Raw genomic sequence first — 27,808 nt, 5'->3', positions numbered from 1 at the left:
TTCCAGTTTCAGCTGTTCGAGTGTCTTTATAACCTCCCCTTTGGGGAGTTCACCAACGTTTGAAAATTGAATCAGAGACCATACTAACAGTTACTAACACACAACTCTAGTCACAGCGTGTGCATTTTAAACCATGCAAGTCTTCCCTCCTCCAAATGGATTGACTGGTACATCTTTGGGGCTGCATACAATCCATTTTGGGGACTACTCCATAGACCGGGATGGCAAGGAGGTTTTACTACTTGGTGACTTGTTCGAGTACTTTGTTGAGAAGGATTCTGGGGCCTTACACATGTTGATCGGAAAAATATCTGAGTGGAGATGCACAAAATAATATCATTGCCATCTTTTAGCCTCCTCGCTCCCTGTTGTCTTCCAGTAATACATTTTTTTACATAAACAGGAGATATTTTGCAATACATTAGCATACACATGCAGTCTATTTATAAGTTCAATTTTACCTTGCCTCTCGAATCTTTGATGATGTTAATTGTTTATGACTAACAAGAATAGAATAGCTGTTAGGAAAGGATGGTAGGTTGGCCAATCAGGATTCTGTCTGTATTTATCTTTCGCTGGTTGAAAATAATCACTTGTTAGTTTAATTAAGATACTGTATCTGTGCTGAAAGTACTGCCAAAATATACATTTTAGGTCCACCTGAGAAATTCAGACATTCAGCTTTTCGGGGGGTCGGGGAAGAGAAATGTAACCAAAAGGCATCTTGCCTGAGGCAAAGATGATCTTTTATAGTAGACATGCAAAGAATAAATAATGGTTCTTTTCGCATGTGGAATTATCCACCACAGGGAGATAGTTATAGAAAGTATATTAAACAGACCCCTTATTCGTTTTTAAATCAACCTAAGTGTGGTAGAGGAGGCAGGACTGCATCCCTGATAGGAGGCCCCTCTGAATACACCTACGGGCTGTGGTACAGGGTGAGCAGCTACGGGATAAGAAACAAGCGTGCTCTGTCTTCAAAGGACTTGAAGCTATTTGAGCATTTAAGACCTCTCTTGGCTGGGAGGACTCTCATTATTTACTTTCAGCATGAAAGCTTGGCAACTCCTAGCTGTGTGATTTTGTACAGCAGACTGATCAGACAGTTTAATTAGGGGGTTCCTTAGGACACAGGGTGTTGCAAAAGACAATTAGATCTCTGGGTTGCAGACAGAATTCCTATTACCAGTTCTATGGATTCTTCTAGATATCAGATGAAAATATCCTTTAATATATTCCAGTGCAAAATTGATTTAGTTCTTATAAAAATCACATAACAGGGATCAAAGAAACATAAGACTTGAACCGTCATTACAGACTCAGAGGGGATAAGGGCCTTCCCTGAGCGTACTCATCAGGGAATTATGAAATTCTCCCAAATTGCTTTCAGTTCACCCTGGAAAAGTTCACCCCAGCCAAAATGACTCCAGGAGAATTACCCAGCAACATATCACACTAAACTAGTTCTTCCGTGGTAATTTTTTCTTTCTTTTCTTTTTCATTTTTCTTTTCTTTTCTTTTTTTGGAGTTAACAAGAAAAAGCCTGATCATCTAGAACAAGGGACTATAAACATTTTTTTTCCCACAAAACATTGGTCATCAATGTTTTAGGCCTTTTGATCCATTGCTCAGTTTGGTAGTCATAGCAGAAAAGCAGTCACAGGTATTGCATTAACAACTGTTTTAATAAAACTTTATTCATGGATGCTAACATTTAAGTTTGCATTTTTCTCATGTCATGACATATTCTCCTTTTGATGTCACTGTGATTTATTTTTAGTTTTTTTTTTTTTTTTTTTTTTTTTTTTTTTTTTTTGGTACTGGGGTACTGGGAACTGAACTTTTGGAATCTTGCACTTGCAAGGCAGGCGGCAGAACCACTGAACAAAATCCCTGGCCCTAGATTTTTAATAAATGGGCCAGATTTGACCCAGTCCCTCTTATAGATAAATAAGTGGCTCGGCTTTCATTTTTTCTTGAAGCGCATCTTTATTTGATAGGTGCATATGAAAGTTAATTTGGATATTCTAAGGCGAAGAGGTAGTAAAACATTTTAGAAAATCCTAAAATGATGCCTTAAAGTAACATTTCGGTATCTAACAAAGATAACTGCAGCCTTTAATAGAGATCTTTTCTCTTAGAAAGTGAGGCGTAACCTATTTAGGTATAAAATATAGTTAATGAAACCCTCTAAACATATGAGGCTGATTTGATCCACATAAAAATATTTATTGAAGATTGGCTAGGTGAAGGTGTTAAGGATAGAAATGAGCAAGACGGGGCTCCTACCTTTCTTTATAATTTAGTGGCGAATTCCTAATCAAAATAGCTTTTAAAACTTAACAAAGCTCTGGAATTTATTCTCAGTATTGGGTAAGCTAGGGACACAATTTAAAATAGCATCTGTATATTGTACAGAAGAGGGGACAGTCTAGTACAGTGGGGATGAGCCCATGGCACATGTAGTATTAATTTTTTATTTTATTTTGGACCAGGGATCAAACTCAGGTCCTTGTGCTTGCGAGGCAGGAGGTACAACCACTGAGCTAAATCCCCTGCCCTTATTCATTTTTCTTTTAAGATGAAAGGTGTTAATGTATGAGTAGTTTTTTCTAAACTGGAACCCCAGTATTCAGGTTTAATTGCAGAGTTGACACTTTGTGATAAATAAGTGGGTTTTGAGGCATAGTTTGGGCACTTGTCTCTGAAAGGTTCGCCATCGCTGCTGGTCTAGTATCCCCTAGAGACTTCACAATCCAAGAGGATTGACATTAGTCAGGGGCATATTCTTTTTGTTTGTTTGGGGTTTTTAATTTTTTTTTTTTTTTTTGAGACAGGGTCTCACTATGTGTAGTTCAGGCTGATTTGAAATCACTGTGTGGCTCAGGCTGGTCTCAAACTTGCAGTGATTTTCCTGCCTCAGCCTCCCCAGTTCTGGGATTCAGGTGTGCACCATCATGCCTGGCTAGTTAGGGGCGTACTGTATTCATGTCAGCTGATGTGCTATCTGTAAAAGATACAGAGCCTTCTATCCCTATTGATGAGTCTGTTTTCCGATTAGTCTGCGTTCTCTAAAGAGAATTCTATTATTCGTATTTTACAAACCAATCTGTCATCAGAGAAGAAATTACATCTTAAAATTATGTTAATAAAAAATAGTCCTAAGGATTTTAGGTACATATTTGCATTTTTTTGCACATGTAGGTATAGGCAGAAATTAGTACAGTCACAGATTCTCAGAGCATTCATTTTAAAGTATCATATGCACGTTTTTGATTTGTTCCCTCACAGCTGTGATAGTTAATGCATGGAGATTTAACAGACTGCAAAATTAAATCTTTGCAAAATATAGACATTTGGTCTATGGTGCCTTTGTAACATTATATATACATGGTCTCTGATGATGGACATGAATCTGTATAGATTTCTCCAGTTGCCTATTCTTCAGCTAAGTTTTTTTGAAGCTCTTATTTTCATGCAAATCTCTAAGAGCATGAATGATCAGACAAAGAAAAATGGAAATCTAATTTCCTGGCAATCATGTGAAAAGAATAATTCAGCATGGAAGAGGCCTATAATAGCCTGTGATTTCCTTTCCAAAACATAGTACCAACTTTATGCTGGTAAGGAATCAATTTTGTATTTTTCCATACAGCACCGAGAAAATTGGTGGGAAGGCAATATACTTTGTAGAATGGGATGGTACAGTATTTTCAGTTTAATTACCTCTGTCACTTTCCCAAATGTGTGTTTTCTCTTTGCTTGCTGTTCATTTGTGCATGGTATTCTTTTTTAAAATGCCTTCATAATTGCCTTCATGATCATAGGCAGGATGGAGGGTGAACTTTATATTGAGTTGCTGCGAATCAAATTGTTAGACTTAACTAGCACTCTCTACATTCCTTAGAGAAATTTGATTTTAGCTAGTGTGTCCACATTAGTGTAAATATAGGCAGTTATATTTATGGAAGCTGCAATCGAATGGAGGACACATATTGCAGCCACATTTTACAGTAGTCGCTTTGGCTGTACACTCCCAAAGGGTATCAGCGCTTAAGGCAGCGGTGTATAAACTACTTCACAAAGATGTGGCAGCGGCCTGTGGACTTTTATAGTCAGACCCAGACTCTTTCTTTCCCTTTTCTTACTTTCTGGAGCTCAGACTCACGGTTAGCTTCCATTCTCTACCCAGGCCAATGCAACTTTGTGACCCTCTTGCTTAGTCTAACTCTTGCTTTCCTCTAGAAAACGATTTTTGAGTTGCTGTGGTCTGAACGTCATTTACATTGTTGCTATCTGTAATCCTGAGGCACTCTGCTAGTTTTCTTTTCTCTTGTGAGTGTGGCTTATAAATAGTACACTTAAGTGCGATAGTACAAAAAGTACATAAATAGAGCAAAGAAGAAAAATATCGCAACAGCAGGATTTTCACGACTAGAGTTCCAACTCCTCGCCCCATAGCCAGGGAAACTGAGGCCCCATGAACCTCACCTGAGTTTTTAGCCAGTTCATAATGAAGCAAAGACTAGAGTCCAGTTTCAAACATAGAACTCTTTACAATGGTTCAGTCTGCCTCACTAGTTCAGTTGTAATACTAGAACTAAAGCAAGCAACAATCCCCATTTTGGTCCCTGTTACTTCTTTGGATTTCATGTTGCTAAAGCTGGCTTCAAGAATGGTAGGACTTTTCCCTCAGCTCCATGGATCTAAGAGAGAAACAAGAAATATTTTCAAGATGACTAATATAAGAGGCAGCATAGGACAGAAATATCCAGATAGATAATATTGTGTTTCTGAGCAGGTATCCTCTGTATTTCTGAAATATTTGTTTGAAATCGCCAGTTTTATAGGTTAAAAAAAAGATAAGTATTGGCAGTTTTATGGCTGAGCCTGAAAGTTGTCATGAAAGTGGGTAAGGCCTTGTAGCTCACAGTGTTGACCTTTTTAACTTCTCAACAATATCAAGACATTTTCAGGGGTGAAATTATTAGCTCTGAACTGATAATTTTACAAACTTGAAGATTAATTAAACTTAGGTCAAAACATTTCTCTACATGTGAACATCTCATTGCAGAACCAGCCTCTGTTCTAGGCCTTAAAGTGTGGACTGCTGTGGTCAGTGCCTGCACTGCTAGGTTGATTTCTGCATGTGGTTTCATGCTAGTCTTTGCTACATGAAAAGCTACAAATTAATATATTAAAAAACAGTTTAATATCCAATCAGAGTGCTAGGTTTTTATTTGGCATTAAGTTGCTTATTTACTAATTTGTATTCTGGCAGATTTTGTTAAGATGAGACCAATTCTTGTTGGCTTACCAATTCCTAGAACTAACCAAGGAAAGCTGGCTTTATACCTTTGAAAGGAGTAGACAGATACTCAGAACCCTAGTCTGGTACAGTTCCAACCATTTCATGAGGTTGCATAATCTTTAGCAAAAAAACAAACAAACAAAAAAACACCAGTCTTCTTCCCGGCATCTTTGTAGCATAATTGATTTCTTGATTATGCAAAAGTTGCTTTTATGAGTTTGATATATGCATTTCTAGGCCAAGTTTGTGACTGAAAGGATTAATGTATTTATTGATCTCAATCTGGGCACATACAAAATGCTCATTAATAGTTCCTTACAAATGTGTGATGACACAGCCCTATACTGATAAGATCATATTTCCTCATACTTCATAGTTCAGCTAGACGAGAACAGTAACGAGGTATAATAATTGGGCAGATGACATTCTGCAAAAGATTAAAGTATTTCAATTAATTGAGTCCACTGAAATTGATGCCAGGCACTGTACTAAGCAACTTGACCTACCCTGTCCCCACAATCCTCAAATGAATCACTGTGGAGCTTGTTAAAAGTGCACTTGCCTGGGCCTCAGTTTGTTCTCAGAAGGGATCCGGGCAAATGTTTTTGTTTTTTTTTTTTTTTTAAATAAGTCCCACAGATGATTGTGATATATATGTCTGGTTAAGTACTTAGGACTTGTCTCATTTCTTCTCCGTAAAACTCTTGGGAAGAAGTCTCTGAGTAATTTAAAGGAAGATAAAAAGAAGGAACAGAAATAGCTTCTTGGGCATGCTGTTTAATCTGTGCTATGATCATGAAGGTAGGAGGTGTGTTTCTGTATTCATTTGTTTGGGGTACATGCAGTCTTAAGCCTTCATCTTTTCTTTTCTCTGGTTCCTCTCTGCAGTCTCCTTTCAGCCTGCTTCAGGAATGAGCTTGTGGAGCCCCGGAGAGAAGCTCCGAAACAATCTGACGTCTTCTTTAGACATTCCAACCCCCCAAACCAATCGGTGTACCCATAGAGCCTGTCTCCGTGTTTTAAATGGTGTGTTTGTTGTGTTTCCATGTGTGTATGCGTGTGTGTATGCGTGTGTGTGAGTGTGTGTGTGTGTGTGTGTGTGTGTATCCAGCCCTTATAAATAGGACTTGAAGACACTTTGACCCAGAGACCCAAAGCACAAAGGCACACAGCCACTAGTGAGAATCTCATGAAGGGACTCAAAATATTACAAGAAAGGAGGATTTCGGCAGCCAGTGTACCCTTAGCCCCAGTGTGGGCAGGTATGGGATAGGAACCACTGTGTTTGTCTGAGGGCTTCTTTGTTGTTCCTGGGAGGGAGGGCATCCCATGGGGAAAGGGGCATTAAGATGTGTATTGGAACCCTTTTCTGTTACCTTCCGTTATGTTTCTAAAACTCATAACAAAGCTTTTGAGCAGGTCTCAAAATTAAGATGTCTTTTTAAAAAAAAAAGGAGAAAAATGTTGTGGTCTGTGCATAAATTAAATTGTAGGTGGCTGACAGACTCAGGCCCTTTGAATGCTGGTCATGAATATCATTTCAAGTAACAACAAACTGAGGTGTTATGCGTACTACTGAGCAGAGATCAGTAGGAACCATTAGCAGCCAATGCTGGGGTAGGATGTTCTTTTCTTCTTTTTGAGAACTTGCCCTATTAATAACCTGTCTTTGCTCCTTATATATAAGTCGAAAGTTTATTAATGTTGTATCAGATGTTATCTCTGCCACCCTAAATCAACATCTGACATGATAGATTTTGCAAATGAAACCCAGGAGATCCACCCCTAAAACTGTTGTTTAGTCCCCGAGACAGGTAAACTTGGGTTTTGATTTTAATTGGACAATATTGCCCCAAGTACTTGTTTGCCGTTACTCAGTGCTCAAAATGGAGTTCAGAATCTTCTCACCAAATCTGTGATTAATTTGTTTTATTGAAGCTGCTAGTCCTCGATTCTGCCTATCCTAAAAACCAGCCAAACAGTTAATATTGTTCCAAAGCATTTATTCGGGAGACAGTGCTTTAAATTCTGAATAAGCAGACATGGGTTAAAATCAATTCTCTTGGAGTAGAAATGACAGGTAGAGAAAGTGGATGATTTTTTTTTTCTTCCTGACTCAAAGAGGTGAGAGAATATGATATTTTTCCACCTTGAAAACATAAAAAGGTCATCCCCCCATCTTTCCACAACAGGTAACCAGCACTTTGTTCTGTATCACCCAGGCAATGATATCTTGTTATTGAGGCTGTTGCTTTATGGATGTGTGATTTTAATTTTCAATAAACTTTTGCATCTTGGTTTATCTTGCAGTTTTTGTTTCTGTCTCTCTTGCTTTTTTTCCCCGTAAATACTAGAATATTCTAATAGAACTGTTTGAAGTATCACAGGTAGGTCTAAAGAGGAGTAATAGAACTGTCACTTTAGTCCTGTTTTTATTTCTTCTCTCAGTATTTGGTGTTTATTTAAGATACTCTATACCAAGATCAAGATCATCAGTCTGAAATATTAAAATGCCTAACACTAAATTGACAAAAAAAATAGGACAATTCCTTAATCCTATGAATTTCTTCCTGGGTCACCCAGACTAGAGTTGTGTTTATTAGTTGTTGCATGTACGTAACATGTCTCAATTTTTTCCCATTTGTTTTTGGAAGAAAGATTATTCGACTGGAAAGAAAGGTCACAGGCAGGGATGCCCTGGGAAGCACTGAGGAAAGGTGCAATTCCTTTCCTCACATTCCATGTCTCACCAACTCCAAATCACACTACTTTTTTTTTTTTTTTTTTTTTTTTAACATTTCTCATGCCAGGGATGTTCTACTATCTTCTTAGTGTCTCTTTGTCTTCCCACATTCTCACAGAGGTGGTTTGGTGGAATATAATTAGACTGAAGTGGACCCAAACTCTATGAAAGGGTTGATTTTTTAATTAGCAAAGGAAGATCTGAAGGCCCCTTGAAGACAGTAGAGAAGAATCGTTTCAGGAATTTTGACACTTACCACATAGTCCATAGACTTGGGATCAGGAAACCTGATGCCCCTTTCTGTGTCTTCTGAAGCCACTTCCAGCTCTGAAACTCTGTGTTTTAGTTGTCGTGCGTCCACAGAAGCCTACATTGTTAGAGTGAAGCACTCAGCTCCACTGGGGGCTAATTCTGAAAAACTAGATAGAAATACTTGAGACATTCCTTTCTCTATTTTGTTACATCGAGTTCCTAGAAAAATCTAGCTAAACTCCAGAGTAAACAGCCTCAGACACAAACCTTGTTATTTGCCCTGAGAAGAACTGTTTTCACATTTTTTGGTATTTTGGCTTTTGGTTGGCGGAAGGTTGGGAGGAGGATGAGATAAGAAGACCAGACCTTTCAGTGGGGTGGTGGTGTAAGCCTGTGTTCCCAGAACTGGAGAGGCTGCCATAGGAGGATCACTGTGAGTTCAAGGACAGCCTGGACTACACAGTGAGACCCCATATTAAAACAACAAAAACAAACTGACTATTTCTTCTCTTTCCTTGAGCATTATTTTCTTCTCTTTATTTACTCAGGTACGGGGTCATTATATTTGTAAGGGCAAAAAATATGGCTGTTCGTCAAGGCCAGGCATTCATGAATGGGCCGTGATTTTAGTTAGTAGTGGTGACTGGCGTATTCTTCATATTTCAGATATTGAAGACCCATGAACAAACATGCTGTCCTCCTCTGACTGTTTGTAGCTTTAGAAGTCATTTCCGGGATGCATTCGGAATCCCTGACCTTTTGCGACTGTTACACGAAGGATTTGTTCACCTTTAATGTCTGCATTTGCTCATATAAGAATCCATGTCTCTGGGTATTTTTTCCAGTTCCTAGCTAAATCGGTATCTTCCATCTCCTTCAACAAACACTGCACGGGGAAGTTCTTTGGAGGGGAAGAGTAAGAAGACCCAGTGTCCTTGGGTACCTACACATCACTGCACAATATGCTGGGCTGTTCATTGACCTCATCTAGTGCCCATAGTGACCCATCCAAAGTGGGAATAATGCCTGATTTAAAGATAAAGAGAATGAGACACAAGGGGGACTTGCATGACATCCAAAGGCACTAAATTAGATGCAGAAGATGACCTAGATATTTTGATTGACTCAGAAATCTGTGTTCTTCCCTGGTCACCTGTGCTTTTGGACTTACCTTCCTCAAATGAGGTGGATTTTGTTGTAACGGATGAACTAGTAAAATAGTCACAGTAATAAACAATAATAGATGTTCTAATACAACTGTCAAAAACAATGACCACAAGCGAAAGGAAATTGTAATAAAATGCAGAAGGCACTGAATACAGCTGGGCTTCAAATGCAAAGCTTGTAAACATATACATACATACATACATACATATACACACACACATACATACATACACATATATTTAATGTTTTTTTTTAGTTATGGTCATTAAAGGTTTAAACTGTTTCCACAAACTCTTGCTGAATTCTCCTGGTTTGGAAAAATGAGGAAGACAGGTGGAAATATCTTTAGATAAGACGATAACCTGCTTCTGGAATATGAACTACTTATAGTGGGCAAAGACAGCTGAGAAACAGGAGCCACCAAAGCATCTCTTCACTGCCCTGCTCCATGCACTCCTGCCTGCAGGAGCTTATAGATGCTTCTAAGCAGATCTAAATGTCCTGTCTCTTTTTTTCCCCCTTAACAAGTTCCTTCTCAAGAATAAAGCATAAAGTAGGAAGTGCTTGGTAGATGCTGGAGTGGCTCCTTTTACTGTAGTTACTGTTCCTTGGCTATCTCGGTAGCCCACATTTTGCTAACCACTTCACCTATTTCCTGATCCTTTAACCTGTTGCCCACTAGTGTCTTACTACTAAATAAGTATAACAGAAGGAGAGAAAAAATTCCTGGACTCGGTTCCAGAAGACAGAGGTCTTTTTTTCTTGTAGCCTGACATAGAGTCACCTCTATAATAATAATAATAATTTCTGCCCATGTGTGTCCTGCCATGCCGTAACATTTTTCACAGGAAAACTGTCAATATCTTTCAAAACATGGAACAGGATGGAAGGAAGCTGGGTGTCCTGGAGTGTTAAACGGCTGATAGGACTTATGATATAAATAGCTGTTTATACAGTTTGAATCTCTACTTTGAGTACGTGTGAAAGCTTTAAGAGAAAAATAAATGTCCCCTTACCTTAGACGCAGCAGGGATTATATAAAGATGTGCATTTGTTGACTTTACATGCTCATGCTAATTTGCGCAGATGAATATACCTCACAGTGCTTACAGTGTCCTGGATGTGGCTCTTCAGTGATAAGGACTAGAGGCTTTTCTCATTCCAGGAAATTATGGAGCGTGCAGGTTGGTATTCCCAAGGGCCACCTCCTGTCCCCCTCAAGCACTTACTGCAGTAAAGCATCGCTTCATGTTTGTTTGCAAGATGAGTTCCCTTGCAGAGTCTCCAAAATTTGCATCACGTATATGTCAAAACAAAACCCAAGGACATGAATCCGTCCTTTAATGTGAATATGCCCTCAGCAGGAAGGAGGCAAATGGTAATATAACAGTAAATTTTGTTGGAGGAATGAAAAAGGGGAGCTTTTCTTGGCCAAGATCAGGAACGTGCTTAAAGTCAAGTCTTCATTCCATGGTCAGAATAATGACTTACCGTAAATGCTCCAGATTAAAATTACTCCTCCTTTCCCGTTCTCACCATAGCCTTTCAGGGTAGGGTAGATTACTATGCTCTTTATGGGTGCTTGTCTCTGAGCATCTCAAAGAATGCATCATTTCTTTGCATTTTTCCTGGTCCTAACATCTAATACAGACAGTGAGAGTACATAGCTATAGGCTACATAGCTTCTCTTGAGAAAACAAAAGCAGTGTTAAGCATCTTGAACAGAGAGCCCTGGCTTCCTAATGTATCCTGGAGGGGAGCTTCCGTTCTGATGATCTGGCCCTCATTTTAATGCACCACCCTAGTTTTATATCAAGAGGAAAAGGAACATCAGCCAATTAGAGAAAAGTCATCTACAATATCGTGCAAAACACAACAAAGCAATGCTAATAAATTTCCAAACGGAAGGTTATGCTGAATGAAAAATATTTTTTACTTCTTTCTTTTTGTCCCATCTTTCCCAGGAGATTTGTAGACAGGAGGTCAGCAGAACAGTCACGTGGGCTCCTGGGTTCTCCTGTGTAGAAAGGCTGTTGGTGTTGTGTGGCTCCTCTCATGTCCATGAACATCCCAGACAAGACAGAGCACAAGTCCAACTTGGAGCCTGTGCTACATGAGAGCTGGGCTGTTCCACACCTTTCAATGGCCTTTGAGTCTTTGCTTAGTTCCTGTCCTTTCCCATTTTTCAAACTTACTTGAGTTGAAGAGCGAGAGAGAGGCACAGGATGGAGAAAACAATAGAAGAAAAAGGAGGGTGCAGTTATTGTCCTTTGCATCGAGGAGATTCTCGAGAAAGATATTAAAACTGTGTGCTCTAAACATTCGGGAATATGACCTGGTGATCGCTTTGCAATCCTTTCTTGGTAAGGAAATCTTCTCAGACTGAAGCACAAACAACTCCTTCTAATTAATGCTGGAGGAGCATGTTGCGAATATATGGATTGAGGCCAGGCATTAATCTGAGACCTATTAGAAGGGACCCATCCCACTCTCCAGTGCCCCATGCTGACCGTCACTTCCATCTTTGTGTTCCTAGGACCTCCATGCAGTCTCAGGCTTCTTACGGCAACAGCTCCCCGCCTCTGAACAAAATGAACAACATGAACAAGCTGCCTTCAGTGAGCCAGCTCATCAACCCTCAGCAGCGCAACGCCCTGACTCCCACCACCATTCCGGATGGCATGGGAGCCAGCAGTAAGCACATCTCCCCTTACCAAAGCTAAAAGAGCAGCAGTCTCGTACGGGAGAAGACTGCTCGGGGACGGGGCTAGGCTTTTTTCTAAGCCAAGTAAGAAGCACAGTGGGACAGATCAGATCAAAGTCGAGGAACTTGCTTTCTCAGAGTCAACCACTCGCTCTCGAAGTGTATGTTTTATTCCAAACAACACGAGTGGAGACGGCGGAGTCTGTTGCTTCAGGAGAAACAAGGATCTTTGTGAGGGGATTATTTCCTGCCAGCCGGATAGAGGCAAGAGAGTCGACTGAAAACGTGTGAAACATGAGGGAAGTGGGTGGACTTAAAAATGTAAGACATGGATTCTGATCTGGGCGCTGTTAAAAAAGCTAGTTGTGGAATTACGGACACGTCACTTCTCTGCTCTCGTGCTCACACGTCCGCCCATTAAAATGATCCCTGTACGTGGTAAACGGGTTACGAGGCTGTGTCCTGACAGTCGTAGAGTTTCAGCTCATCTGGTCTGTTCCACACGAGTGAGGGAATCGGGTGCACAAAAGGGTCCGATGTCTGCTGATCCACACACAAATTCCTCGCACTAAGTGACAATGTAAAAGACGATGCAGGAATTGCTCCAGATGAATGGCGCTTGGTGTACACCTTTGATATAAATATATTGGTCGTATCTGCCAGAAGTCGGTATCCAAAGTGGGTGCACAAACTTGAAAGAAAGGGTGGTAAAAATGCAGAAAGATAGACATACACTATCTTCTGGTATACACAAGACTGCAAGTATTACTTTCAAGAGCTTCTGGGTTTTCTGAAAGAATTAACGGGAGGCTAGGATTGTTGCTCTGTGATTTGATGGCACATGTTCGTATTTCAGGAAACGAAGGCCCAGGGATGTAGCTCAGTGGCACCGCGCCTGCCTCCCAAGCACAAGGTCCTGAGTTTGATCCCCAGTATCAAAAAAAGAAAAGAAAACATATTTCAGGAAACTAGAGATGAATGTGGTAGGGCTGCCTGATCTGGCAACAACATCTTTAGAGCAGAGTTCCCTACCCTGAGTGATAAGAAGATCCTAAGTTTCAAAACCTGACCCCTGACAGATTTGGTACCTTGAGAATGAAAATAAGCTTGACCCCTTTCCCTTTCTTTCTTTCTTTCTTTCTTTCTTTCTTTCTTTCTTTCTTTCTTTCTTTCTTTCTTTCTTTCCTTCCTTCCTTCCTTCCTTCCTTCCTTCCTTCATCTCTCTTTCTCTTTCTTTCTCCCTCCCCCCTTTCTTTTTTTTCTTGTGATATTTTAAGTGTCCCAACTTGCTTCTTGGCATGGCTACATATTGGCAGTAAAAGTAATGATGTTTCACATTTATGTGACTTCTAGTTTTCCTACTTTTCCTTTATAATTTATAATTATCCTTTAATGTATCCAGGGCAATAAGAAGGGAAGCAGACAAAAGTGTAACTGGATTATGTTCTGAGTAGGTTAGTGATAGAGTGATAGGGCACACTTCTGTTTAATAACGCAAAGATGAATCACATTCATCTTTCTATAAATATATAATTTTTTCTTGACCTGAAGGTAAAAATAGTTTTATAAATATTATTAATATTAAGCTTTTCTTCTCTATAGTAGCTTATCATTCATGGTTTAATAAATACCAGTGAGTATTATTGGTATTCCTGTACAGAATGCCAATGTGGATCACAAGAAAAATTAGAATTTTCCATTATACTTTCTTTGCTAAGCAACATTCCCTAGAAATATTGCAGTAAGTCCTTCTGCTTCCAAATATACATTCCAAAGCTTATTCTCAGTTTGTTCATTTGCTCACCCAACCTAAGTTTACCAAGCATCTGACTGTGTTAGGTCTGGAAAGAGCAAACCACGTTTAAGAACTAATCACTGTGCATATGGAGATTAGTATAGTGAGGGAGACAGAAATGTAACCCGAAAAGGCCAGTCCAAACAAGAATATTGCCATTAAGAAAATGAGGGCCAGGGATTTAGCTCAGCGGTTCGGTGGCCTGCCTCGCAAGCGCAAGGACCCGAGTTCAATCCCCGGTACCAAAAAAAAAAAAAAAAAAAAGGAAAATGAACAATTGGACAGAGGAGTAAAAGCAGAGAAAGGGGTAGGAAGAGACTGTCCTAAAAGATCAACGGCCAAGAAGTGTACAATTAGTTTGAGTCTAGTATCCACTCTGTTTGACTGGATGAATGGTGTTTGAAGGGTACAGTGCGAGGTGACACGAAAAAACAAAGCTGGGGGTTCAAGCCCACTAACCCAGGAAAGACGGACCAGTGGGATGCTGGTACCTGATCACAGCATTAACCTCTCTGTTCCTCCTGCTTTTGTCCAGTTCCTATGATGGGCACCCACATGCCAATGGCTGGAGACATGAATGGACTCAGCCCCACCCAGGCCCTCCCTCCCCCACTCTCCATGCCATCCACCTCCCACTGCACCCCCCCACCTCCGTACCCCACAGATTGCAGCATTGTCAGGTGAGTGCAGAGCCTGTGCTCCTGGGGCTTGTCCTCAGCATCTGGGTGGTGGAGGGCGGATCCTGTCAAAGTCAACACAAACTTTAAAAGGAAAGAACGCTGCCGGGTGGTGGAAGGTCACCCACTGTTCTCTCTGATCTGTGCAGTGTTTGGCTTATTTTAATCAAGGAGGATTATTGTAATCAACACGGGAGACTGCGACTACATGTTTTTATGTCCATGCAGGTTCCGTGCCTGTTTCCCCCGTCTTCTTTTCCTCCCGCCTACTCCTTCGCATTTTTTAGACTCTCAGTTGTGGCCCTCAGATTGGTGCTCAGGGTTGGGTTTCCCAAAAGGGCAACGAACTTGCTCTCTCGCTCCCTTTCCTGCTCTCTAGGCCTCATAGCTCTTAGCCCCCATGAGACCATTATTTTGGAGTTGGATGTCCACACAAAAATTTAAATATTAGCACAAATGAGATCATTTCAAGAAGCCAGTGGCCTCTACTGCTCTGCCTATGAGGAATGTATACCATCCAGATGAGGAAGTGCAGACAGGCCACAGATGCAAACACATGAGCCTGCAGGATCTGTTTCCCACAGAGGCAAATCCCCACGTGCTCCCTGCAGCCCTGACATTTTGGTTTTACGTGCAGAGCATTCCTCCGAGTGTTACATGTCATTCCCCATGTGTCAGTCCTGGAGATGGCAGAGGGCACGGTTCACGGCACCTAGGGGTTGGCCTTGCATTGAGGCGGCACCCTTAGTCACAGGCCAGCATCACCAAAGTGAAGATAGGCGTTGGATATGAATCAGAAAGTAGTGACGGCTGCTAGCAGTAGTGGCCTATGATATTTTGAACCAAATGCCCCGTTCTCAGAAACCCCCTAATGCAAAACAGTAACCAGAGATGCTCATTTTTCAGGGAGGGGCCAGGGCACTAAAAAAAAAAAAAAACCCTTGATCCTTTCTTTTCACCCCCCGCAACGGCTCCTAAGGCATTTACACACAACCCAAGAATACTGCAGATCACCGTTGAAAACAGTGATCTGCTGGAATCCCCTAAAGCCTACTTTGTTTTCTATAAACCTAAAGGTCAGATTATCTACTTACCCCTCACCCTCAAGTCTAAAGCCCATGTATATTTTATCTGTTCCTAGTCTCTCACATAGGGCATCTAAGGGCAAAATGTTGGGTTTTCCTTTATCTCGCCAATGCCGTTGGGGTGAACTTTCTGTTTCTTCCTTCCTCTTCCCTCCTCCCTCTGCAGTTTCTTAGCAAGGTTGGGCTGTTCATCATGTCTGGACTATTTCACGACCCAGGGGCTGACCACCATCTATCAGATTGAGCATTACTCCATGGATGTAAGTAACTGTTAGACTTTTGAGTTTTATTTTTCATTTTCTCCCCCTTTCGTGACATACACCTTGTAGTTCAGTCCCCCAGAGTTGGAGAATCTGTTTTTTGTCATGCCCCTAATCTTCAGTTCTAATGGAAGCCATAAGCCTGATAGAAAGATTTCCATGCTGCACCCTATACACCTAAAGAAGCTCAGCGCTCAGTTAACACATGCTGGTTGCATCCATGCTATAGGTAAAGCCGGTGAGAAGAGAGCTAGCTCCCACCATCATAAATAATCTCAAACCAGGTATCATGGCACCATTCTCCAGTCTCCGCACACGGGAGATGGAGGCAGGAGACTCCCTTTGGCTCAAGTGTTTTGAGACCAGACTGGGCAACAGAGTGACATACCATCACAACAAAAATAATTCAATGAAATCAAATAAATTAAAGTAAAAATAAATGAGTAATCTCAAAGAATTCAGAGAACCATCTGAATGTTCTCGTTCATCTGCCTATGCTCCAAATGAGGATAGCAGAAAGAAAGGTATTATTCTCACAACTCATTTTCCGTAGTGAGGGGAGGATGGTGTATAAGCTGTTAGTTTATAGCCTGTTTGGTTTTCCTGCCTCTTGTTAAAATAGGACTTTATTAAGGGGCATTCAGCCTTTCCTTTCAATTAAAACTATATGTTTCTTTGTTCATTTTTCAGTTCTATCAGAATAAGGCCCAGCCACCCATGAGCATTGGGAATGGTAACTAGCCACAGGTTGAAGCCCTATCCATGTCTTTAGTGATAATCAACATTTGAGGTTATAACTTTGCCTCTTTGGGCTTTAATTTATCAAACCGGATTCAAAAATCTCTCCTGCTGGCTGTGAATTGTTTTTGGCAAGCTCAATGCAAGAGATCTATCTCTTGCTTCCTACCCTGTTTTTGAACTACTGCTCACAAGGGAGCTAATATTCTGGTTTCCAGCCATCTAACTTTTCTCCCAGGCTATTTAGATACTGCTTTCTTTGGGGTCCACTCTCTTCTCTTCTGGCTTCCAGTGGGGCATGTTGGAAAGATTGTCTCTGCCTCTGCTGCTGTTTCTAATCCCCTCCTTGAGCACCGATGCTAGAGATGTCCCTGAGCATATGACAGCCCCAGCCCTGTGGGGCAAAGTGTACACTCTTCTTCCCTTCTCTCCTCCCCTCACCACCCCGTAAGTCACCCTTGGTTGCTGCATCACACACACAAACGATAGGGTGAGTGAGATTCAGATACCTTTACAATCATTTGCATCCACTGGAGACAACAGAGCTGCTGTAGCTCTGAGAGCCTCCTGTAGTAAAAGGTTCCTGCCCAATAGAAAAGGGAATCTGTACCTGCCCCGTATTTTTAGTTACTACTTGCTTGCTCTCCCCCGCTGGAGAGTATGTCAGGAGGATCCTGAAGCTGTAAGATCTGCAGGTATTCTCCATAAACCTGTCTCTTCTTATCTTAGTTGATGGAGTCTAGCTTACAAAGAGCTCTGGGGTTATTGAGAAGCCTCAGAAGTATTAACGAGCACAAGAAGCATGAAAAGCATGCTAATTTAGCCGTGTGTGTATGACGTTTGTCACAGCGATCTTTCTGCTGCAGTAGGAGGGTAGAGAACCTTTAATGGCCTGAAAATGCACAGCATGGGGACTATTAACACCACATTGCAAATTTCTGCACTGGAAAATGTTGGAAAGCCACAGATTTTTCTCATCTTCACATCAGTGTTTCGGAAATGGGCACCTACTCCTTCACTTGTCCGTTAGCACCAGTCTGAGTAACTCGGCATCCCTTCCTTGAAGAGGAACGAGCTTCAGTTGGGGAGGGTCTTTGTTAGTAGCCTTTGTAAGAAGAAAAGCTGAGACAATAATGTGGTGATTGTATCAATGGCTCACACTTATCTGGTATGTTTTATAATTTATACTAAAAAGCACATTTGCCTTTAACAACCACATTTACCTAGGCATCCATAGTACACATCGAACTAAAAAAGCAATTGTATGCAGTTTTACCGTCCAAAGAATAGGCTAGACTTGCTCGAGTTCTATGGGAGAATAAGAACCTCTGCCAAGGTCCACTGACTCCAAGCACAGGGCGCCTTCTCCCCACCCTGTCTTCTGTGAACTATGTGAGCTGTCACTGAGACAAACTAGTGGAGATAAAGCAATGCCACTGTGTCCTGTTAAGCTTGACCCCATTTCAAATGATGAAGTGTTGTCTGTCTCCACCCGGAGAATGTGGGCACAGTTGTTCTGAACTTTGATGCCAGTGTCAAGACCCTTTTTGGCCAGTTGATCGAATTCAGGTTCAGAGGCTCTGTCCTAGATCCACAGTTTTTTCCCACCACTTTGAATAACTTTACTCTTTCGTTTCTTTCCTTTTTTTTTTTTGTTGTTGTTGTTGTGGTTGTTGAGACAGGATGTTGCTATGCAGTTCAGTTCAGGCTGGCGTTAAACTCACTATGTAAACTCAAGCTGGCCTTGATTCTCCTGCCTCAGCCTCCTGAGTGCTGGGGTTATAGGCAAATGCCACCACACCCAGCTGTATAACTCGCCTTGTAAAACTCTCTCACCTTCCATTTTTCTACCTATACAACAGGCATGACAATACCTGCCATTAATTTGAAGATTAAATGAGATCATGAATATAAAATGAATTATTCCATACCTGGGATATAGAAAGCACTCAGTCTCCAGTAGTGAGAGAGCCTCTCATGTCCACACCCCAGTGACAGTGACATTCTATTGAGACTTTTCTTCTGCTGACTAGAGCCAGGCCGATTTAAGAGTCAGAAAGTACTTTATGTTTTTGTTTGACATTTTTCCCTCTTGTAGAAGAGAAGTACTATCACTATTTTGTCAATGAACAAAATAAAACCCAGAAGGAAAAATAAGTGAATAATTATCCACTAGCTGGAGCTGACCCCTCGCATGTGTGCCTTCATGTTTCTTTTCCTACAGATATGAAGACTATCAAAAAGCTAATTTTATTTCCCAGGGCAGGGGTCTATAAATTCAATCAAGTTAACTGGAACACGGAGGGACGTGGTAAAACAGTAGGGCACAAAAGTCCATTTGTGCCTTTGTGCTAACCCTCCCGATGCTCTCTCCCTGTGGCACAGGATTTGGCAAGTCTGAAGATTCCTGAGCAGTTCCGACACGCCATCTGGAAGGGCATCCTGGACCACCGGCAGCTCCACGACTTCTCCTCACCTCCCCATCTCCTGCGGACCCCAAGTGGCGCCTCGACCGTCAGCGTGGGCTCCAGCGAGACCCGCGGCGAGCGTGTCATCGATGCCGTGCGCTTCACCCTCCGCCAAACCATCTCTTTCCCTCCCCGCGATGAGTGGAATGACTTCAACTTTGACATGGATGCCCGCCGCACCAAGCAGCAGCGCATCAAGGAGGAAGGGGAGTGAATCCCGCCGTGTAGTTCTTCCCTTCCTGTACCCACCTGCCCAGCCCCCTAGAAGGCGTTCCTGCTCCATAGCCAAAGCATTCTCCCTTGCTCTTCCCCTTCCTCCCCTCAGTCCAGCATCTTAAGGGAAGGAGAAGTGAGAGGCCGATATTTACCTGCCATCTCACCTGGCGTCTGATTCCGCTTCTGGCTTTAAGCCTTCAAAGCTATTGCTTGCAGACCGAGTTTTCGTGGTAGAAAGAAGTGAGCAAGTACAGCAGTGAGTGTATCTTTAAGCTACGGAGATCTCTCACTGACTTTTGTAAAACATTTTCAACTTTATAGTCCAAGACTATATATATTATAAATATATAAATATACAGTATATGTTTTTGGGTGGGGGCGTGGAGTACTGTTTAAAATGTAATTTAAAGGAATGGAAATTGCGTTGCACTTATCAACTTTAAAAAAGTCAACTTCTCCTGGGTAGCTTCGCGGTACCCCTTTTCGTGGGGGTATCGCAGATGATGACGTAGTAGGGATTTAGAGCTCTGTGACCTGCCTGATGGGGGACAGTGGCGTATATGACCCTTTCCGTTCCTTGGATGCTGAACACATGCCACGTTGAGACTTTTGATAAAACTATTTGCATTTGCCATTTCTCACTATGTGGCGCGACTGCATATGTTCACGATCCTCTGATCCTCTGTATTGGCCCATTTTATGTTTGTAGCATCCCTTTCCATGATGCTGGTTCATTTTGTGCTTGTCACAGGAAAGAGTTCGCATTCACTTTTTCAAAGGTGAAAGAGCACATCCTCTCTTGCCTCCGATTGCGAATGAAGGTGATGGGTCATGGCTAAAATTCCAAATAGACCCATGGCACCCAGTTCTAATGTGACACATCCAGGCACGTCAGTAACCCCTTTAAATCTTGTATCAGACACGTTAGTAGTTCGTGGAAAAGCATCTGCTGCCACTGTAGAATCCTTGAAATCAAATGTATCTAGTAGATTAGTTAACTCAAATCCACATTCACAGTTCTTGTTAGAATTCAAGTTGATGTGTCTGTGAGGAGCAGCATCTACGCACTTCTTAAGTGGAGCTGTAATGTCTTTTAAGAAAGCCCAGGGAACACAAGCATGACTCCAAAATATTCAGTGTCTACTACGTATTGAGATAACTCAGAAAACTGTGAACTGAAATTTCTGAAAGATATTTTGAAGCACAGAGAATGGCCGATAAATATTTCATTTAAAGTCCCTCACAAAACTCTGGAAGCTTGTTTACTTTTCTGTCTTCAGGGTTAAAAATAGCATGGTGATCTAGGAAAGATGGAATTATGAGATTAAATGCCCTAGGGTATCATTTGCAGTTACTGTCTTGTTTCATCAGCAGGAGTTCTAGTTCACTGGAAAGTAACTGTGAGCACCAAATTTTCCTTCCGACCCCTTTCAGGCTATGTGTACACTTCACAGTGTTGCCACAACCCTTCATGAATGATACTGTTTAGATCGCATCCCAGACAATTGCCTTAGAACTTCCAGCAAACATGAAAATGACAATGTCCCTCTAGATATTTTGTAAACATGCTTTGTAACAAATAAATATTTTTTCAACATACAAAGCAAATATTTTGATATATGCCAATATTGTCTAAAATTTTCCCATGCATGTTAATCAAGATCTTTCATTGCACATAAGCTTCCATTTTAAAAGTGCAAAAGGGCTCATGTGGCTGTCACATGTAATTTTAGGAAGCTCATCACAAATTGTATATATATTTTGCCTGTGAAATTGTATACCTTTTTTCTTCTTGGATTATAGATTTTCCAGAACGATAGATGAAAAGCTTTTTTTGTACTGTTTTTCTATTTTTGTGGATGTGCAACTTGAGAAGACTTTACAGTCAGCTAAGAAACATAGCAGTGATTGTCAGATCGGGGAAAGGAACACTTGTTTTTTTATTGTGTTTGTACGTGTGTATGTGTGTATGTGTGATAAAGAAAGTGAGTCCTTGATTTCAACGTTTTATTGTGCTTAAATGATTGTAAGCACTGTTCATTTCTGAAACTAGAGTGCAGCTTTGAAAAGTCACTAGAAGAAAGTCCAAAGCTGTGTCTTGGTCATCGGAGCGGGGACAAATAGCTTCTTCTATTGTCCTGAGTGTTTGAATAAACCCAGGACTTCTGAACGATCTCAGCACTATTCAAGTGGCACTAGGGACTCAAAAATTCCTGTCCAGTATCTCAAGAATTTGATTTTAGCCATAGAAGGCCACATGTCCAGTGGCAACTTCCACTCCTTGAATGTAAGAGTAGCCAGGACAAGGAAGCAAAAATACTGAGAGCAGACAGCTGGGAATGTGGTCCATGGAGTTCTGTATCTTCCATGGAGCTACCTGAAGAATAATATGGGTGTTGTTTGCAGAAAGTTACGGACAGAAATAGACAGAGGAATTCTCTTTATTGAATCAACTTACCTTTTGTTTTGTTTGTATTCCCCTAAAATATAGTACTTAGAAATGTTGAATACTAAAGAAATGTGGGGTTTTTTATTATTTTTTATAATTGTACAAAAATTAAGCAAATGACAGTTTTATATGCTTATTCATGTTTTCAAAAGTTTCTTATAGATGTAATGCTTTTTTTTTAAAGCTATGGTTGCTTGTCTTTTGTTATTTTTATGTATGGGCTTTTAGAGAGCCAGAGGCAATTCTATAAGCCACTTATTTGCCAAGATATGCAATAAAATTGTTAAAATTAATAAAACGTGTTGAGAAATTGTGTTGATGTGTGTGTGTGTCTTTTCCAATGTTTGGCCTAGTTTATAGCATCAAAGAAGAGGAGAAGACTCTGAAATAAGCATCGCACAGTTCCAAATACATTTATATGTTATATGTTCATACACACAGATACAGTGGTGCCTCAGTTCACAAACTTGATTCTGTCCATGGTTCTGGTTGTAAACTGAGTTCAGTGATAAATCAAGTTCAATGGTTAGGTCCAATGTTGACCTTATTGGGGAAATTTGCTTTGGTTCTCATACAGTTTGCTTCGTGGCCAGAATCATGGAGAATATATCTTTAGTTTCATTGTCATAGCTGACTTAATGTCCTGAATCAAATAAAACTTTATCTTTCCTGGTCATTTTGACTTTGGGTGAAAGCCTGAAGTCACACGGTGCCACATCTGGGGATAAGGTGGATGAAGACACAAGGTGATGTGCCCACAAGCCTGCTTTCCATTGGATGGCACTGGGCACTAGCAGTCACTGCATTTCTAATCATACCTTGTGAAGACATTCAAGAAAGAGGAATCCCAGAACTGCTTAGGAAAGTTGCAAAAATGGTAGCATAAGTGGTTTCAAAGGAAAGAGGTGCATTTTGAGGGGACTTATTGGCAATCAGTCCTTTATTGAAATAAATTTATCATTTAAATTTTTACCACATATTTTGATTACATCTCATATATATATATGTGTGTGTGTGTGTGTTATTTAAATACCACTATATATATATATATATATATATATATATAATGTGTGCTGCATTGTATATGTAATATTTATAGATTTTAATTTGTTTTCCTGTTTATAGATATAATCACATGATGAAGACATCATAGGCAAAGTAGATGAATTCTATAACAGAAATATAGGATCTTTTTTGAAATCTAAGTGATAGACTCCCCAAAATTAAATGATTGGTACAGTACAATGTTGCCAGTAGGAGATAGACAACAAAACCAAAGAACTATGAGAATGACTAACCCTTGGTATATCACCACCGATCTATGGACTCAATTTTAGGATTTTTAATTTTTAAATTTCATTCGTGCATGTTTCTAGTACACTGTGAATACACTCACTGTGAGGAGTTGGTACATACACCCGGCACATCCTATTTCTCTTTACATTCCCTTCCCCTTTCCCTCTCTCCCTTCATCTCCCTTTCCATTTGCCAAAGATCTACTTCCATCTCTCACATTGTCTTGTATTTTGCTCTTTGATTTATTTATTCTTTGACACCATACAGTTTGTATGTGTTGGTATTTCATGACTTTTATTCTCTCTTATAGATCTTCTGAAATACAAGGGAAAAAACTACTCCTTTAAATCTAGAATAAGTTTACTCCTACCAACTATCATAGGATCTATTAAGCCCTTTTACGAATCAAAAATACATTAAAGATAACTAATGATATTGTTTTTCTACATCTTGAGACATTTTCACTTTTTTTAACCACTCCAGGAATTATTTTATCCTTATTTATCAGTCACAGTGAGCCAACAAGACTTTTAAAAAATAAAACAAAGATGAGATTACCCAAATTTTCCTGATATAACAACTGAACAGTTACATAGGACTAGTCAAAACTGAGACGTCCTCTAAGTGCAAGATATACATTTGATTTCAGAGAATTCAAATAAAAACACAATGTAAAATAGTTTCCTGACAATTATTATGTGGATTATAACATAATTTGTATGTGGAGTATAACAACTTTATGAGCGTTATAATTATGCTGCAAAGATAACATTTTATATCAAATAAAATATATTAAAATTTACCTTTTCCTTTTTTATGTGCCCTTAAAATATTTATATTATATATAATTCTACTAAATGACTGACCCGCAAAGATGATGCAATAAATTCATGGGATTATGAAATACATTTAGTAATGTTATACAGCATTTTTACTGTGCTGCCCACAATTATCATAATCTCTTACAAGCAGTTATAGAATAATGCAGGATACAGTACATTTGCTGCCAGAGTTTATCATCTCATAATGGTTAAAAGGTTCAAACTGACAGAAGAAGGTGCTTTGAAATTATTAAAAATGAGGACATGAACATAAAAGGGGAAGTAGCACTGGAGACTCTGAAGATGGTGAAATCGATCACATAAATTCTCACACAGTCATATTACATTGATATCCTCAATTAAATTTCCAAATCACAAGTTAAGCAACATAGTTCTAATGACAGAAAGGATCTACAGTACTCTTATCCAGACAGTTATTCAAAAGGAAAATCTTCACCATGTAATATTTTGTAACAGAAATCTAGTCATATTATTTTTCTAAAACGCCGTATGATAATATTATTTGAGCTTTTAGGATATTTGTGTAGCAAACTTTGTGATATGCTTCATAAGTAGACAAATGCTAGTGATCATTGTGCTTCCAAGGTAAGGGAGAATAAATAATTAAACACTTATCTGACCATTCTAATTAATATTTACAAATCTAAAAATAAAAACAGGGAAAATTAGAGCAAAGAATTTCCTTATCCCTCTTCAAAAAGTTATGAGCCAGTTCAAATATTTCAAGTATTGCATTATGATGATGGAAATGAAAAATGAACAATAAGAAGTAGTGATAAACTAGATTCTATCAGAGGTGTATTTCATATCATTATAAGGTAGATACAACTCACATTGCATGTATGTTTATAGGCAGAGAATTCCATTCCGAGTTTATTTCCTATCTTATGTGTATATCCATGGAAAAACCTTACAAACTTTCTCATTTTTTTTTACTGTCCTTAACCCTTTATCTATATATTTCATTCAAAAAATTTTTCTAAAATTTGAAAAACAGAGTAGTTAATTTGACCAAGAAAATGGTGATAATATTTTTCCTATTATGCTTGGGCTTTTAGAATAACTTACTTAGTATTAACAGTTGCAGAATGCCAAAAACCTACTGTTGAATAAGTATACTTGAGTTATGTAAAATATGCATCGACTCTTTGCGATCCGTAGGTTGTATTTTTGCTTTAGGTTCATTGTCTGCATTATCTTAGAATGTAACACAAGAACTTCATTCCGTATACCAAGCATTCCTGTTAGTAAAATAAAAGTGCCCTAAAATAGTGGGTACACATGGGAGTCTTGCCACTCCTGGGAAATGTAGCCTTAATTTTTGAGTCATGGCATCAAAGACTGGTAGCCAGTGTTCATTCTCCCTTCTGCCATTCTTTCCCTTTTGTATTGTTTTACTAGGTGTGTTAGAATGCAGGATACTTTGATCCTGTTGTACACTTCCCAGAATCTTCTTTGTACCCACCAGAGATTTAACGTCTACTACAATGTTTTGAACTCGATGGACTCTATACAATGTTACCTCATACTGCAGACATTCAAGAAATGTTATTGGGATTTATATCGTTTTATGGATTTAGCAGAGGCAGTGTAGAAAGAACAGTGAACTGAAAGAAGTCTGGTAACTTGGGGTAGATGTTTAATCTTCTGCGTTTCACTGTTAATATCTATACAACGAAGGATCGAAACCCTAACTCCACAGTCTTTTATTCTTGGGAAGACAGATGAATGATGACATATGAAATTCTGCCAATAGAGAAATGAGGCCATAGCTTTAAGACCAATCACAGTGCCATGTTGTAATCTGCCTTAAATGCATATCTAAGAGCATTTGGAAATTCATTCCTTCCTGCCAAGCACTTTTTTATGGAGCACTAAACATTATACACATGCACACATATGTATTTCAGATTTGTGTCTTTCATTAGTTTCAAACAGTGCTTTCAGAGTTATGTTGGGAGTGTCTTTAAAATTTACCGAGACCTGTAACTCCTCACATTAATCCCAAATCTGTGTATGTGCCAAGTGGGTGGCAGGTACTAGCAGTTGAACTTCCCTTTTGTGGTTTTTATCAAAATTCTAGGAAGACCTTGGAGGACTAGAGTTCTGTAATTCAAATAAAAGTTAGACACAGAGAAACAAGGCACAGGAAGTAATTTCAACCAGAGAAAGGTTGAAATAAGGAACAACAGAAAACAAAGAGTCCATTGAATGCTTTAAGTCATTTAACATTTTTCCTATCATTTTGGAATATCACTATTTTAACTGTGAGATGAGTTATATGGTTTTAAATAACAGTTGGATATTCATAAAATCTTGGTACTACCTTTTCTACATGGATGGAATTCTGCTCTTTCAGTTTTTAGCAAAGTTCTCATCAGCTGTACCCAGTGTTACCAATGATCTTGAAATAATCCTCTTTCCCCCTAAAAGTTAGATAAAGCACTTGAAAGTACTCACAATGCCTAGGATATAGAATGGTGGAATTATAGAAAAGTAAAAGGAGAAATAAAACAGAGATTAACCCATTGTCATAAACAGGGCAGGGAAATGAATAGAAAATTCTGCTGTATCATTCCATAGGGCTTCCTGCCAAATGCTTTTTGAAAATGTTCAGAAAGCTTCTTCTTAAGAATTCAAGAGTTATAGGTGCATCCAAGAGGGCACACATTTGATACAGGAGAACCAATGCTGACATTTGTAAATATTCAGAGGCGAAGTCAGGAAAGCATCCTGCTGGAAATTCTCACTTTTGTGCATCTCAGCCATGCTGCAGAAACCCTGGGAATTCTCTGCCTAACACTCTGTGGTGCATAAAGGGTTCTCAGGCCACTGAGAACTCTGTGTATGTGTGTGTGTGTGCGCGCGAGTGCTTGCGTGCGAGTGTAATGTCATTTCCCCCTTTCCTTTTGCTTTCACACGGGACTTGAGGGGTTGCCACCTTAAGTAATTTACTTGTAAACAACACAGCTCAGCAAAATCTTGCTAAAGTCGTGTATGAATCATTCCATTTCCCTGTTGCCCTTTTCCCTCACTATGGAAGACAACCTCGTTGTTGTTTTCCATGTCCTGCTCAGACCTCCTATTCCCAGGTTTGTGTTTCCCTGCCCGTCGAATGGGGCACAAGGGTCATGTGCATTTTTCCAAGACTTTCAAAACATTCCTTGGAGGTGGTTGCCTGCCATCCCATTCTTTTCAATGGCCGCCCTCGGGCTTATGATACCTGCAAGAACCACATGTGAGGCACAAAGTCATGTCTAATCTGCATCTTGCCAAAGGCTCCCAAGAAGCCTTCACACTCTGTCCCGCGGCTGGCTGGTGTTCAGTCTTTAGCAATCAAGGGGAGTTCTGTTTCTTCAAATACTGCCCTTCCTCCTTGGTATAATTCCCTATTCATGAGAACATAGTTTGGCTGGCTTTCCCCTCCGTCTTTCATCTCCCAAGCCTCATTACTTCTTGTCCTGCCTATAATACCACAGTCTCTGCTCATCATCACAGCCTCTGTAACACTTTGACCCCCTTTGCTGAGGGTGGCAGGGATGGTGAATGCCTCCCTCTCTCCCATGACTGTGACGCATTCTTTCCTTCCTCGAGGAGAAGAGCTTCCCTGTCTCTTGGCTGAATGACTATTTTCTTATAAGCCTCACTCCAATTATTTCTATGGTACTGTTGTGTAACACCAGGCTCTCCTCCTCCTCCTCCTCGTGTTGAATGGGTTGGATGCATTCATGGTGAGGAAATCAGAGAAGATAAATGTTGGCAAGTGTGGGAATCTAATGGGGCAGGTGGAGCTCGGGAAAGA

The 27,808-nt window shown here is 40.1% G+C and overlaps 1 protein-coding gene across 8 annotated transcripts in view; it reads left to right on the top strand.

The window, feature by feature from the left end:
* Nucleotides 1-19,720, top strand: part of Tp63 (tumor protein p63) — a 202,502-nt gene extending 182,782 nt beyond the window's left edge. For 4 of the 8 annotated variants that reach the window (XM_010624119.2, XM_010624117.2, XM_010624121.2 and 1 more), the window contains exon 11: nucleotides 6,203-6,841. In XM_010624119.2, the coding sequence (XP_010622421.1) occupies nucleotides 6,203-6,317 (115 nt within the window). In that variant the 3' untranslated portion in view covers nucleotides 6,318-6,841. Of the gene's footprint in view, nucleotides 1-6,202; nucleotides 6,842-12,012; nucleotides 12,171-14,510; nucleotides 14,656-15,903; nucleotides 15,998-19,120 lie in introns of those variants that run through there. The other 4 variants (XM_010624115.2, XM_010624114.2, XM_019207504.2 and 1 more) reach the window with 2 other exon arrangements.
* The last annotated feature ends 8,088 nt before the right edge of the window (nucleotides 19,721-27,808 follow it).

This window comes from Fukomys damarensis, unplaced genomic scaffold (assembly GCF_012274545.1).
Source record: "Fukomys damarensis isolate Sample0158 unplaced genomic scaffold, DMR_v1.0_HiC HiC_scaffold_12, whole genome shotgun sequence".
NCBI classification, from domain to species: Eukaryota; Metazoa; Chordata; class Mammalia; order Rodentia; family Bathyergidae; genus Fukomys; species Fukomys damarensis.
The sequence above is the reverse complement of the archived record's forward strand: the minus strand, read 5'-3'. Positions and strand labels throughout refer to the sequence as shown.